This window comes from Alternaria infectoria (assembly GCF_024043175.1).
Source record: "Alternaria infectoria strain BMP 0036 chromosome Unknown scaffold_6, whole genome shotgun sequence".
In the NCBI taxonomy this organism is placed as follows: domain Eukaryota; kingdom Fungi; phylum Ascomycota; class Dothideomycetes; order Pleosporales; family Pleosporaceae; genus Alternaria; species Alternaria infectoria.
The window spans coordinates 512,424-525,276 of record NW_026250695.1 but is presented as its reverse complement, the minus strand read 5'-3'; the positions used below and the strand labels follow the sequence as shown (position 1 = coordinate 525,276).

The window sequence follows — 12,853 nt, the reverse complement described above, 5'->3', positions numbered from 1 at the left end:
GTGCCCGAGTGAGCACCAGCCGAGGCCGGGGTTGCGGTGCGGTGCGTCAGGGCTGAAGCTATCGTCTACCGTTAGTCAGGAACTGAGCGGAACATGCCACCTGCATCGGCGCATCCGTACGACCATCCACGTAGCCATTCTAATACCCAGGTAGCCACCTTTCCTCGTATCAACAATTTCAGACTCAGCTCCTTCTGCGATCTCCGCCAAACCTACCCGTCGAGTACACCGCTTCAACGGTGTAGACACATTTCTCTGGTCTCCATGTGTCCTTCTACTAATCCGTGGTGGGGCAGCGGCTACCTGCCTAGGTAGGTAGCAAGCACCTGGGCAGGGTCAGCCTCCTCACGTAGGCCGTAAAGCGCGACATGTACACCCACCAGGAGCACCATCATCAAGAGCAGGAACTGTTCTCCTGAACATCTCCAATTCTTGACGTGGGTCAAGATGGCAATCTGTCAGCGTCTCAACTCTGCCATAGGAGTGCCTCGAGCGGGGCGTGTTCTTCATTCCCGGCATCGTGAAGCTTGCCATTCCCTCGCAGGCACCTTCAGAAGCTGGGGGTCGGCGTCCGAGGAGCCCGCACACCATCGCAGCATTTCAAGCACTAGAGCCTCCCCGCGCATCCATGTCCTGGGCCTGGGAAGTGTAGGCACTTTCACAGCTCACTCGCTTGCCGAGATACCCGCAAGGCCAGTAGTAAACCTGCTGCTACATCGTCCTTCTCTCATGAACGAGTACCTAAGAAACGGGAAGAGACTTCTACTGCAGACTTGCGAGGGCCAACAGATTGCCCGAACTGGTTATGACGTGGAAGTATTGTACGGAAAAGAATGGCACACGGTGCAAGAGCTGTGCATAGCTGGGAATGCTGAGGTACTACAGCTACCAGGACCCCCAACTGACGAAATTATCAACGATCTTGTCGTATGCGTCAAGTCTACGCAGACTGTGGCAGCCCTCCGACCTCTTCTACCTCGACTCTCGCGCACATCAAATGTTACATTCCTGCAGAACGGAGCAGGCATGATAGAAGACGCAAATATGTTCTTGCGGCCTGATCCACACACGCGACCAAATTATATTACGGGTGTGATCTCGCATGGTATTACTCTGAACGGGCCCTTTGATGTCACCCACACAGGGCCAGCAGCAACATCGGTAGGCCCCGTCCCGCGAGAAGATGGCGATATATCACAAGCACCTTCGCCTCTCCTGGAACTCCTACCTCTTGCACCTCGCCTGAACTGTCGGTCTTACCCATGGCCCACCATACTCCAGATACAACTAGAAAAGCTTGCCTGTAACGCTCTCAGCAACCCTATCTGCGCGCTCGAAGATGCCGTAACCGCATACATATTAAGCATCCCAGAAACCAATACGAGGCTCATGCGAGAGATCTCGTCTGTCATCCTCGCTTTACCAGAACTACAGGGCGTAGAGGGAGTAAAGGAAAGGTTTTCAGCGAAAGCCTTGCATGCTACTGTTATGGATATAATCGAGAAGAACAGAGCGACGACCGTTAGCATGGTATGGGATATGAGGCATAGGAGAGAGACGGAAATCAGATACATCAATGGATACTGGGCAAGGCGAGGACGGGAAGTGGGTGTGAGAACGCCGCTGAACGACGAGTTGGTAGAGAGGGTGCAGGCGATGACGAAAGACAGACTGCGAGAGACAAAGTCGTGATATGAACATTCGGTTGCATGCTTAGAAAAGCTTTGACATTGACCAGTCTTCGCATTTGCTGCCACGCAGGTGATGATGCATGGTTACTAAGAACATGTTGGTAAAGTGGTTCCGCTACCATGGAATTCCCACGAAGCTAAGGCTGCGCCCCACTTCCAGATGTCTCGACCTCTTCACCCATATCGATCGCGTGTTTGATGCGAGACAGTTCCATTGTGGATTGGTCTTGTTGCGAAGAATTTCGTCGTCGAGGAGACTTCGAGCTGCGAGTGCACGCATCCGGTAGCAATACTATGCCGCAGACTTGGTAGCTCACGCCACCTGGGCTGACAAACGGCGTGGTTTGCTGCGCGTCGCGTTACTATGGTGCAGCATCCCACATGCACCCGATGCACTCGCACGAGACAGGCCCAACAATGGCGCTGGCCGGTAAAGACCGGACATGACCTCATTGCTGTAAACTTCGCGGACCCTTAAAGGTAGCTGCGCCCAACAGCCTGCCACCACCACATCAAACCAACTACTTTCTTAGCATCCAAAGCTTCATCACTCTGACAGCTTGGCAACATGGCGCAGGATCTACGTTCGCAGGATATCAAAAACCCAATTGACGTTGCAGAGGTAAGTCATGGGTTGTACACGCGTGTGAGAGCGCGCTAGCTGACAAGAACCCCAGTACCTGTTCCGTCGACTTCAGCAAGTCGGCGTTGAGTCCGTCCATGGCGTTCCAGGAGACTACAACCTCGTCGCACTCGACTACATCCCCAAAGTCGGCCTGAAATGGGTCGGCAACTGCAATGAGCTGAATGCTGGTACGTGGAGCTTGTTCTTGCGTTCGGGCTATCAGCGGCTCGCTTGCGGGAGCGACCGAAGTCGATCCGTCTGTCTCATGCGATAGGTGCTGACGATCATTACAGGTTACGCCGCAGACGGCTACGCAAGGGTCAAGGGCATTTCTGCATTGGTAACAACCTTCGGCGTGGGCGAATTGTCTGCTGTCAATGCCATCGCCGGAGCCTATTCGGAATACGTCCCAATCGTCCACATCGTCGGCTACCCATCGACTGTATCTCAGAGGAACGGAGCGCTGCTGCACCACACTCTTGGAAATGGCGACTTTACGGTCTTCTCGCGCATGTCCAAGGAGATCTCCTGTGCTGTCTCGATGCTCAACAGCCAGCATGAAGCGGCCATGCTGATCGACAACGCCATTCGGGAATGTTACCTGAAGTCGAGGCCCGTCTACATCTCCTTGCCTAGCGACATGGTAACGAAGAAGGTCGACGGCGATCGCCTCAACACTCCGCTTGATCTGGAATACCCGCAAAACGACCAAGAAGCCGAAGACTACGTCGTTGACGTGGTACTGAAGTATCTGCACGCGGCCAAGAACCCTGTCATTCTTGTGGATGCATGCGCTATCCGCCACCGAGCACTGAAGGAGACTCACGAGCTCATCAAGAAATCTGGAATACCCACCTTCGTTGCCCCAATGGGAAAGGGTGCGGTAGACGAGACTCTGCCGAACTATGGTGGTGTTTACGCCGGAGACGGTTCAAACGCAGGTGTGCGTGAGCGCGTTGAGTCGTCCGACCTCGTGCTCAGCATTGGTGCTATCAAATCCGATTTCAACACTGCAGGCTTCACCATTCGCATGTCACAGCTCACGACTATCGACCTACACAGCTACGGATGCAAAGTACGATACTCGGAATACCCTGGTGTTAGAATGAACGGCGTGCTTTCCAAAGTCACAGCCAAGCTGGGAAAGCTGAACATCGAATCTGGACCCAACCCGAACAACAACGTCCCAGACAAGGAGACTTCATCGACAGAACCAACCATCAAACATGCCTGGTTCTGGCCGAAGCTTGGTCAGTGGTTGAAAAAGGATGATGTCCTCATCACCGAGACTGGTACCTCCAACTTCGGCATTTGGGAGACTCGCTTCCCAGCAGGTGTCAACGCAATCTCGCAAGTTCTCTGGGGCTCCATCGGTTACGCAACTGGCTCATGCCAAGGCGCTGCTCTCGCTGCGAAGGAATCGAACATCAAGCGAACTATCCTCTTCACAGGCGACGGCTCCTTCCAACTTACCGCCCAAGAAGTCTCGACTATGATCCGTAACAAGCTGGCTCCCATCATCTTCGTCATCTGCAACAAGGGCTACACAATCGAGCGACTCATTCACGGATGGGAAGACTCCTACAACGACGTCCAGGAATGGAAGTACAAGGACATTCCCCGTGTCTTCGGCGCTGAAGAAGGCAGTGTACTCACATACAGAGTGGAGACGAAGGAGGAGGTTGAGAAGCTGTTCCAAGATGAAGAGTTTAGCAGTGGCGAGACGCAGAAGATGCGGTTTGTTGAGTTGGTCATGCCGTGGGACGATGCCCCGGCGGCTTTGAAGGCAGTTGCTGCTGCGGCGGCTAAGACAAATGCTAGTGCGGAGTAGACAATGGATCGAAGGAGCGACTGATGATTGACGATGTATTAGCAAGGCGAAGACAATAGGGTATGGCATTGCGTAGGATTCTCTTCTCTTATACGAATGATGATAACATGACTCTCTTCATGTACAAAATTCCCGTTGATACTTGCATGTCGTCTTCATAACATCAGCCTTTTATTGCTGTTGCCCCCTACGAGCACGTCGTCGCCGTCCACATCCACGGCAAACGTCAGAGAGAGAGTTTCATTGATTCCTACAGTTGCATACAGCGAGTACAAGGTGTTGGAAATACACCTGCATTGAGATCACTATATAGAGTTACCGACTGCGTTTTGTTGCCCTGCTCTGCATCAACACTTCACCGTAATAACATAAGCCTTTGTGGCCACAGAACCAGACAGCAGCTATCGAGCTAAACTTCCATACTCATGACGCTGGCGTCGCCTCTGCGTCTTAGGGGTCGTCATTACCCACATCCTTGTCCCCATCCTGACCTTTATCCGCAGCCTCGTTCCTATGCTCATCTGTAAATAGGTTTTGGTTCCGGCCCTGGTCCTGGTTATGGGCATTCGCCGCGTTCTGGCCGTAGAAGCTCCATACCACATTCTCCCAGTGGTCTGCAGTAATCGTCTTACCCGCAAACATCTTGAGCATGTATGAGAACTCTTCGTCAGAAAGATTACCCTGAGGGGGCACATAGGAGGACCCATCGACTGCAGGGGTGTGCGAATCTGTAGATGGCGCATCGGGTGTCTGTGGGCAAACTCGCTGCAGTGTGTTTTGATACTCCAGATGGTTGACGGACTCTCTAAGACGGATGTAGAGTTGGTTCATGGCGTCGACCATGTCGCGGGTGTCGTTCTGTTGGTCTTCTAGCGCTTTGATACGGGCTTCCATATCGCTATTCGCTGCAGTACCGGTAGTAAGAGGTCCAACACCTGTATCATGATCTGTTGAAGTGGGACGAGAGGGTTCCACGTGAGGTTTCTTCTGCTCTTCTTTCTTCTCCTTAGCTACCCGGGGAACGAAGTTGACTGTCTCGCCGTCTGTAGTATGGATTTGGATAGCGCGTGAAGAGCGTTTGGGCTGCAGAGTAGCTGTCATACGATCCGATTGACCAGCCTGGTTCTGAGCCGCGTAACGGAACAGATCTCTAGAGGAAGAGCTTGATGGGGAAGAGCGAGTGGGCAGAGACATCCTTGAAGCCTCGTCCACCGCGCGACCAGCTTTTCGTTCGGTCCGCAGACCAGGGAACTCGTCCATTGCTTGGTCGGCGTCACGCTGAGAGCCTTCATTTTGGGGTACGCTAAGGCTTGGTAGAAATACGGCGCTGGGTCGAGGTTGATTGATTGTGTTTCCACGTGCACCAATTGTCAACCTGCCGTTGTAGTCCTCGCCAGATGGCCCTCTGCCAATTGCACTGTTGAGTCCCATCCTGCCAAACTGAGACAAGCCGTCATTGATGGAAGGGCTGCGATCTGGCGCAGGTTCTGCAGCGCCACTGTTGTGCCCACCGCGGTTGTTGGTGCGCTCAGTTCTGTTCGAGCCTCTGCCTCTTGCCTGTCTTCCCCTTCCAGACTCATTGCGACGGCCACGCGACTGTGTATCGCGAGGACCCGTAGGCGCATTTGCTGGTGGGGCGGGAGCGTCTGGTTCATTCTCGCTGTTCGCGCCACCAGGAGCCCACTTTGAGCTGTTCATATTTCTTGTGTTGTGATTCCGCGTGGAGTTGTGCTTGTGTATCAAAGAGGGTGACTGATCCGAGTTGGAATGCAGGATGAGAGCCCGAGCTGGTGCTTAATGTAGGAAAGAGCAATCGCGTCAAGGGGAGCAAGCGGATTTGCTCAAGCAAGCAGTGCAGAAAGTGTGGAAAATGAAGCCACGAGACTGGAAGTGTAGCTCATAGTGCGTAGAAACAGTCAGCAGGGTCGCGCTTTGAGTTAGCGCAGGGAAACGATGCGTCAGCTTAGCTCGCATTTGCTGTGTCGTGTGCGCAATCTCATTTCGCCATCTGGATTTCGTAGAGCTAACGGGTCGAGGTTGGATGGACACAGACAAGGACCTTAGATCGTCTCTCGGATCCTGTGAGTAAGTAGGTCTGATCTATCCACTTCTTTCTCATGCGTTGTATTCTTGCATGCGAATGCAATCCATATGTATTCATCTATCGTTCCCTCGTATTATCTTCATGTACCAGCCACCTCTTTTTGTCCTTTTCTCGACATGTCCTTATTATACTCCTCTCCTAATCCTAGGCTCTTCCTTTACAAAGCGATAGCAAAACCCACGGCTACAACCGCAGTGCTAATCGCCGTCCACAATGTCCTGCCACCAATCATGGCGCCACTCGCGTCACCCGAAGCAGGGCCGCTCGAGCCCTCGCCATCTCCCGTTGGGCTCGGCCTCGGGGGTGGGAAGCTTGTGTTGGACGGCACGTCGGTAAGGTTCTGCACGGTAATCCAGGTCGCTGCAAGAGCCGTCGTCAGGTTCGCGTCGGCCGCAAACTTGCTGACGTTGAAGCCCACTCGGTTGTCCGCCAAGTCCGCGTACATGGAGGGTATGCTGAAGTTGCGCGGTTGTTGCATGAGGATGAAAGTGTAGCTGTGGGGGCTATCGCCCACTGGAGGTGAAGGCTGGAGGTATGGGACGGGGTTGTCCGATGGAATGTCGAGGGCTGAGCCAGTCGTGTTCGCGGAGATGGGAACAGAGCGTGTGACGTTGGTAGCGATCCAGTGGACTAATTGGACGCGTGAGTTGTTACGGGGCACGTCGAGGTCGACCATGATGAGGACGCATTGGCCGGGGCCTCGCTCGTCGGAAAACCATACTGGCGACGAGATGGTTGGGGGTGATGCGGTTTCTGGCGACAATGAGTATTAGTCTGTGACGACAGCGGATGGAACGTACCGGGACGAGGAATGCGCTCTCCGCCGGGCGACACGGTATTGTTGCCGTACGTCACGGTCAAGTTCTGAGTGACGTCGATGGGAAAGCCAGGCGCTGATCCCGCTGTCGCAACACGTGCGAGTAGCGCAGTCGCGCTGAGAATGGTCTTGGTGAACATGGTTGGTGTCTTGGCTGGTGTTGTAGTCGGCGTTGTTGTGGAGCGGGTCGTACTGTTGTGATGCAGTTGGTGCTTGATGGTCGAAAAGCAACGGGCGCAAGCAGCTTCTTTAGTATTTTGGCTGAACCTGCGTCGGCTGCGGGAGCGTAGGGCTTGATGCGCAGCTAAAGGCCTATTTCCGTGTAGCCGGCGTGACAGCAGAGGTTCATGACGTTTACCAAGACTCGGTCCCTTGCTCGGGGTATCGCACGGCCAGCGGACGGCATCCCGGCACAGCTCAAGAAAAGGCTGGCACTGGCCGCCTGAGGGGCCTTGTTCATGCCGCAGCCAGAATTATTCCAAGCATCGCGCTGGTCGCCTCGGCCTCAGAAACATCGTTAATCGAATTTACCATGTTGTCCGCGAGTGTATGTAAGCACGCGTCGTTATTTGGTTGCGGTTGCGACGCATGCTCGCCTAGTTGGGGCCAAAGGGACGGGAGCCGGCTGAACATCCAGCTATTCAGGCCGCCCTCATCGCACGACGCCTGCAATTAAGCCACGCATGAATCAAGTATGCCTGAGATTTGTCTATGCTCTATGGTTTCGAGGCCTTGCATCCTCACATGGACTTATCGGCGGCAGCCCTATCACCTCTCGCTCGGGATGCAGACGTTGTGTCCGCACAAGCGCATTGGTATCAGAAGCCGCGCCTCATCACCAATCCTCCAGGGCTATTATAAGGTGATCATGTGGTCTCGCGCAGGGCCGACACCAATCCATTTGACCTTGACTCCGACGAACTTCTCAATGTACTCAATGTAACTCCTCGCTTGGTTGGGCAGGTCGTAGTAGCTTGTCACGCCAGTCGTCGGCTTCTTCCAACCTGGCAGTGTATCGTATTGTACTTCGACTTGGGCAAGGATCTCGGGATTCGCGGGGAAGCCTTCAAGCACCTCGCCCTTGTACGAGTAGGATGTCGCAACCTTGAGCTCGTCAAAGTCATCCAGGACGTCGAGCTTAGTGAGGTTAATGGCGGTGTAGTCGTTGCACGCGTGTGAGTGCTTGACAACGACCAGGTCGAGCCAGCCGCAGCGGCGCTTGCGACCGGTTGTAACGCCGACTTCATGGCCGACTGACTGAAGCTTCTCGCCCACCTCGTTGAGCTGCTCGGTAGGGAAGGGTCCGCTACTACTTGTTAGCCTCTGAATTTGCCTTTCGGGGCGATGCAACTCACGATCCGACACGGGTAGTGTATGCCTTGACAACGCCAATGACCTCCTTCAGTGATCGCCATCCCAAGTTGAGACCTGTGATGACACCTCCAAGACCAGTGTTTGACGATGTGACGAAGGGGTATGTGCCGTAGTCGATGTCCAGCATCAGCGCGTTCGCACCCTCGACGAGGATTTTGGCGTTCTTCTCCTTTGCCGATGCGAGGAGCGGGATCTGGTCGACGACGTAGGGAGCAAGCTTCTCGCGCAGAGTCTTTGGCATTGTCAGTCTTTGCCCCGTATATTCCAACCCCATTGTGACTCACCTTATACTTCGTAATCTCCTCTTCCACATCGTACTTGAGTAGATCACCGTATCGCTTCTGGAACGAGTTGGCTAACCTCCTGAGCTTCGTCTCGAAGATCTGCTCGTCGAAGAGGTCGCACATGCGGAGGCCGCTCCTGGTCATCTTGGTGCTGTAGGTTGGGCCGATACCCTTCTTGGTCGTGCCTGCATCCCGCCATCAGCACGTCAGTCCCGCAGCAGGCGCGTGTGCTCCTCACCAATCATGCCACCACCCAATTCCACCTCCTCCAGGCCATCCACCATCTGGTGCACATCAAACACGACATGGGCGCGGTCCGAGATGAATATTCTTCCGTCCGTCTTCAATCCGTGTTTCTCCAGCGCTTCCAGCTCCTTGAAGAAACTGGGTACGTGAACAACGCAGCCACTTCCGATGACATTGATGCAGCCAGGGTTCACGAGACCGCTCGGGAGGATATGGAAATCGTATGTCACTCCGTTTGCGACAATGGTGTGTCCGGCGTTGTTACCGCCCTGGGCGCGGGCGCAGATTTGCGACTCATGGGCTAGGATATCGGCCAATTTTCCTTTTCCTTCATCTCCCCACTGTGCTCCGAGCACCACAGTAGTCGACATCGTGAAGGCGGGAGACAAGAAGGAAAGAGCGGAGGGGCGGCAGGTGGGTTTTCAATTCCGCGTTGACTCGATCTAACAAATTCGTGCCCCACCCATCACCCCGCGATGCCGCAATTTTCCGCACGAGCCACCAGTGACGCATGTGAATGAGCCGCAATCCATGTGTCTGGGCTGATCTGCAATCTTCGCAATCACAGCCTCTACATTGCTGTACAGCTACGTCGTTATCGTGGTAAACGCGTCAAGAAATTAAGAAATCTCATTCCTAATATCTACAAACACTCCCAGTGGAAGTTTAGTCACATCCACACCTATCCTCCTAACCGCGCCAAACACCCGGACCCGGCGGCTGATATATTTCTGGTGCCGCTGTATACTTGTTCAGGTCGACAAGAATTCCCGGGTCATTACTTCTGCGGCCTCATGTTAGCATGTTCCTGATGCTCATCGGTTTGACTTACTTGTAGGCACCTGGGAACGCAACTAGCGGACTCGGCAGCCCAGTCCCTCCCCCTGTTATCTTGATCTGCGAGCAAGCCAGGTAGAACTGCGCTTTGTTCGCTTGCATAGCCATATGCAGTGCGATGTGCTCAACGCGGAGCAAGTAATCACCCGATGGCGTGGCAGCAGGGATTGTTGCGTTGGGTGTGAGATACTCGTCTGCGAAACGTCATTAGTAAACGCAAAGTGAACAGAAGGAATAGCTTACTTTGTCCCGGCCAGCTCATCTGCTTCTGTGCGTTTACGCTCGGCATCGTGGTACTGATCTTGAACCACACTGCACCACTCCCGTCCCAGCTCTTCACATCCTTGCCATCGGGAACTTTGGCGAGGTAGTACTGCGTTGGTCCCGGGTGATTGACTTGCTGTGTGGATATGTAGTGGATAGTTGATCCCGCCGGTACGCTTGCGACGTTTGGCGCGGTTTTTGACGTGTAGCAGCGAATGTCCGCGACCGTGGGGTTCTGGTCAAGTAAACATCCTAGACAGTAGTAACTCGAACACTACCTTACCTCAATCCCTTGCTTGGTGTTTGCATTCTTGGTCTCGCGGGTCGAAGCCCAGTCTTTGTCTTCTGGCTTGCCGTTTACGACAAGACGTGGGAAGGTATCTATTCGTATGAGATTCGTGTCACTAGAAATCATTTGATACTAACTCACAATGTGCCTTCACCGCCGTGGCGGCTACCAGGAGTGCAATCAGTATCTGCATGATGAGAGATCAGATCTTTGCGCTTGAGAAGCATTCAGCTCTCGCTTGACATCTTATGTATGCTTCATGACCCCAGTTCCAAATCGGACATGTGAGCTGAGTTGAAAACTATCGGTAGATTAGCTTGGCGGTTTGGCATACACTGAAGTAGTCTACTGCAGACCATACACACATCACAATATACCATCATCGACAAAGGAACCAATAGACATCAGCCTTCTTATAAATCATGTGCCACGGTCCAGCATCTATTGAAACAAAGTAGGCCAATGACTAGACCGCATACTGCCGGTGGCTCATCAGATCAATCGTAAAGTTCACCATCACAACGAATAAACGGAGAGTTTAGATGCCCATATTTATTGGGCAAGCTGTAAGGGAAAAGTTGAATTCCCAAATGCCCTACGCTAACATCGAGCAAAGTAAAAACGAACGAAGTGTTGAGGTCGTATTGAATCGTAAACACACACATCTAGTGCATGTAGCGGAACTCAGGGTGTCTGTATCCGAGATCCTTGATCTGAGCAGCGGTCTTGCCGACCAAGCGGTGGTCTCGCCTGCCCATATCACGCTGCTTGTTCTCCCACTTACAGTAGCAGATACCGAATATGGCGAGAATACAGACGCAACACTGACCAACCAAGTTGATAGTGTGGCCGATTGGGTATCGTGGCGCGTCAGCACTTGTGTAGGTCCTGTAATATATTAGCCTAGGATCTGATTCAACTCTCCAGATGATTTGACGTACCAAGTCGCGAGAATACCTCCAGCGGTACCCAGTGTGACAACGTAAGCAGTCGAGACGGAGCGGATAGCAGGGCCGGCCGCATTGTTCGCCGCCCACGCAAGGAAACCAGGACCTCCGGGAAATGCACCAATGGTGATCAAGAAGATACCGCCATATCGGACGTTAGGGTCGGTCGCCCATCGCATGATCGAGAAGCCCGCAATAGCGGGGAGCGTAAAGACAGCGAGGTAGACACCACGGCGGTTCGTCTTGTCTGATGCGAAAGCTATTGCGATAGCGATCAAGCAAGCACATACATAGGGTGGTACTGAGTAGAGTTGTGCCTTGGTGGCCGTCCATCCGAGATCCCTGAGGATAGTGGGCTAGTAATGTATGTTAGTAAACCATAAGTTATGGGGAGGATATCGGCTTACCATGAACAGTGAGATACCCTGTACAGTGATGTTGATGAAGAAGAAACCAAAGGCACAGAAGTAGTTTGTGATGTTCATCACGGCCCGCTTGACGTGGTGTACTTCAGTCTTTTCGTTCTCATCAGCTCCTCCTTTCAGCACCAGTCTCTGTGTGGCAATCATTCGTTCGCGCTCGTTCAAGAACCAGCATTCTTCTGGGCTACGAGGCATAAGAAAGGGAGCAGCAAGGCCGACAATGACGGTAAAAAGTCCCTCAAAGAAGAAAATGTTACGCCAGGTATGGAGAATCATAGTCGAAGCTCCCCATGGTGGAATACGAGCGAGACTATACTGTAGTTAGTCTTTCATGTAATGTCAAGAATGTGACAGGACCTACGCAGTAGCGAGAAGTCCACCAAAAGCTCCAGCCATTGAGGCCGCGGATACGTAGATACCAATGCGGAACAAAAGTTCGTTGCGCTTGTAGAAACATGTGATGAAAAATGCCAATCCCCTACAGACTGATGGTTAGTATGCACTCCAAACAACGATAGAAGGTACTTACGGCATCACACCACCTTCAAACACACCTAAGAAGGCCCTTGCAACCAACAGCCCTGCGAAGCTGCTCACAAAGGCGCTGCATAGTGAGACGAAACCAAAGCCACAGACGAGAAGTGGCAAGTAGTATTTCGGGCCAAGTCTCTTGAGAAGGATGTTGCTCGGTACTTCGACGAACATGTAGACAATGTAGAAGATCGAGGTAACCCAGTTGAAACGGACACCTGTGTTGAGACCCAATTCCTCTCCCATACCCTGGATACGCGCGTTTCCAACATTAACACTTTCAAGGTGGTTAGCGAACAGTTTTGCGCAGAGTGAAATGATACGTACCGATCGAGGAAACAGAGCAGGTAAAGAAAGGTCGTGAGTGGCACAATCACGCGGTCCAGTTTACGTCGAACCTTCTTCTCTTCCTCAGCTGTCCAGGTAAACTCGCCGTCTGTAGATCGGTCGCTTCCATTGGCCTCCTCAACTAGCAAATCCGTCAGCACATGTTCGCGACAAGATTAGTAAACAACGTACAAAGCACATTGTCTCCCTTCTCCAGCTCAGCAGGGGTTGGGTGGTTTGGGTGTGTCCCCGTCGATACCATCC

The 12,853-nt window shown here is 53.0% G+C and overlaps 6 protein-coding genes across 6 annotated transcripts; 1 reads left to right on the top strand and 5 right to left on the bottom strand.

Moving 5' to 3' along the window:
• Nucleotides 1-2,259: 2,259 nt before the first annotated feature.
• On the top strand, nucleotides 2,260-4,147 carry J4E92_004474 (uncharacterized protein; the record flags this gene model as incomplete). The annotated part of the gene is made up of 3 exons (XM_051495864.1): nucleotides 2,260-2,313; nucleotides 2,369-2,504; nucleotides 2,610-4,147. The coding sequence occupies 3 exons, from the start codon at nucleotides 2,260-2,262 to the stop codon at nucleotides 4,145-4,147; spliced, it is 1,728 nt and encodes a 575-aa protein (XP_051353704.1).
• A 450-nt stretch (nucleotides 4,148-4,597) lies between these two features.
• On the bottom strand, nucleotides 4,598-5,845 carry J4E92_004473 (uncharacterized protein; the record flags this gene model as incomplete). The annotated part of the gene is made up of 1 exon (XM_051495863.1): nucleotides 4,598-5,845. The coding sequence occupies one exon, from the start codon at nucleotides 5,843-5,845 to the stop codon at nucleotides 4,598-4,600; it is 1,248 nt and encodes a 415-aa protein (XP_051353703.1).
• A 563-nt stretch (nucleotides 5,846-6,408) lies between these two features.
• J4E92_004472 (uncharacterized protein) lies at nucleotides 6,409-7,208 on the bottom strand (the record flags this gene model as incomplete). The annotated part of the gene is made up of 2 exons (XM_051495862.1): nucleotides 6,409-7,004; nucleotides 7,052-7,208. The coding sequence occupies 2 exons, from the start codon at nucleotides 7,206-7,208 to the stop codon at nucleotides 6,409-6,411; spliced, it is 753 nt and encodes a 250-aa protein (XP_051353702.1).
• A 715-nt stretch (nucleotides 7,209-7,923) lies between these two features.
• J4E92_004471 (uncharacterized protein) lies at nucleotides 7,924-9,343 on the bottom strand (the record flags this gene model as incomplete). Its single annotated transcript, XM_051495861.1, has 4 exons — nucleotides 7,924-8,374; nucleotides 8,424-8,674; nucleotides 8,727-8,911; nucleotides 8,965-9,343. The coding sequence occupies 4 exons, from the start codon at nucleotides 9,341-9,343 to the stop codon at nucleotides 7,924-7,926; spliced, it is 1,266 nt and encodes a 421-aa protein (XP_051353701.1).
• Nucleotides 9,344-9,800: 457 nt separating this feature from the next.
• On the bottom strand, nucleotides 9,801-10,488 carry J4E92_004470 (uncharacterized protein; the record flags this gene model as incomplete). Its single annotated transcript, XM_051495860.1, has 3 exons — nucleotides 9,801-10,003; nucleotides 10,053-10,209; nucleotides 10,357-10,488. The coding sequence occupies 3 exons, from the start codon at nucleotides 10,486-10,488 to the stop codon at nucleotides 9,801-9,803; spliced, it is 492 nt and encodes a 163-aa protein (XP_051353700.1).
• A 539-nt stretch (nucleotides 10,489-11,027) lies between these two features.
• Nucleotides 11,028-12,508, bottom strand: J4E92_004469 (uncharacterized protein; the record flags this gene model as incomplete). The annotated part of the gene is made up of 5 exons (XM_051495859.1): nucleotides 11,028-11,250; nucleotides 11,304-11,665; nucleotides 11,717-12,041; nucleotides 12,093-12,209; nucleotides 12,261-12,508. The coding sequence occupies 5 exons, from the start codon at nucleotides 12,506-12,508 to the stop codon at nucleotides 11,028-11,030; spliced, it is 1,275 nt and encodes a 424-aa protein (XP_051353699.1).
• Nucleotides 12,509-12,853: the final 345 nt, after the last annotated feature.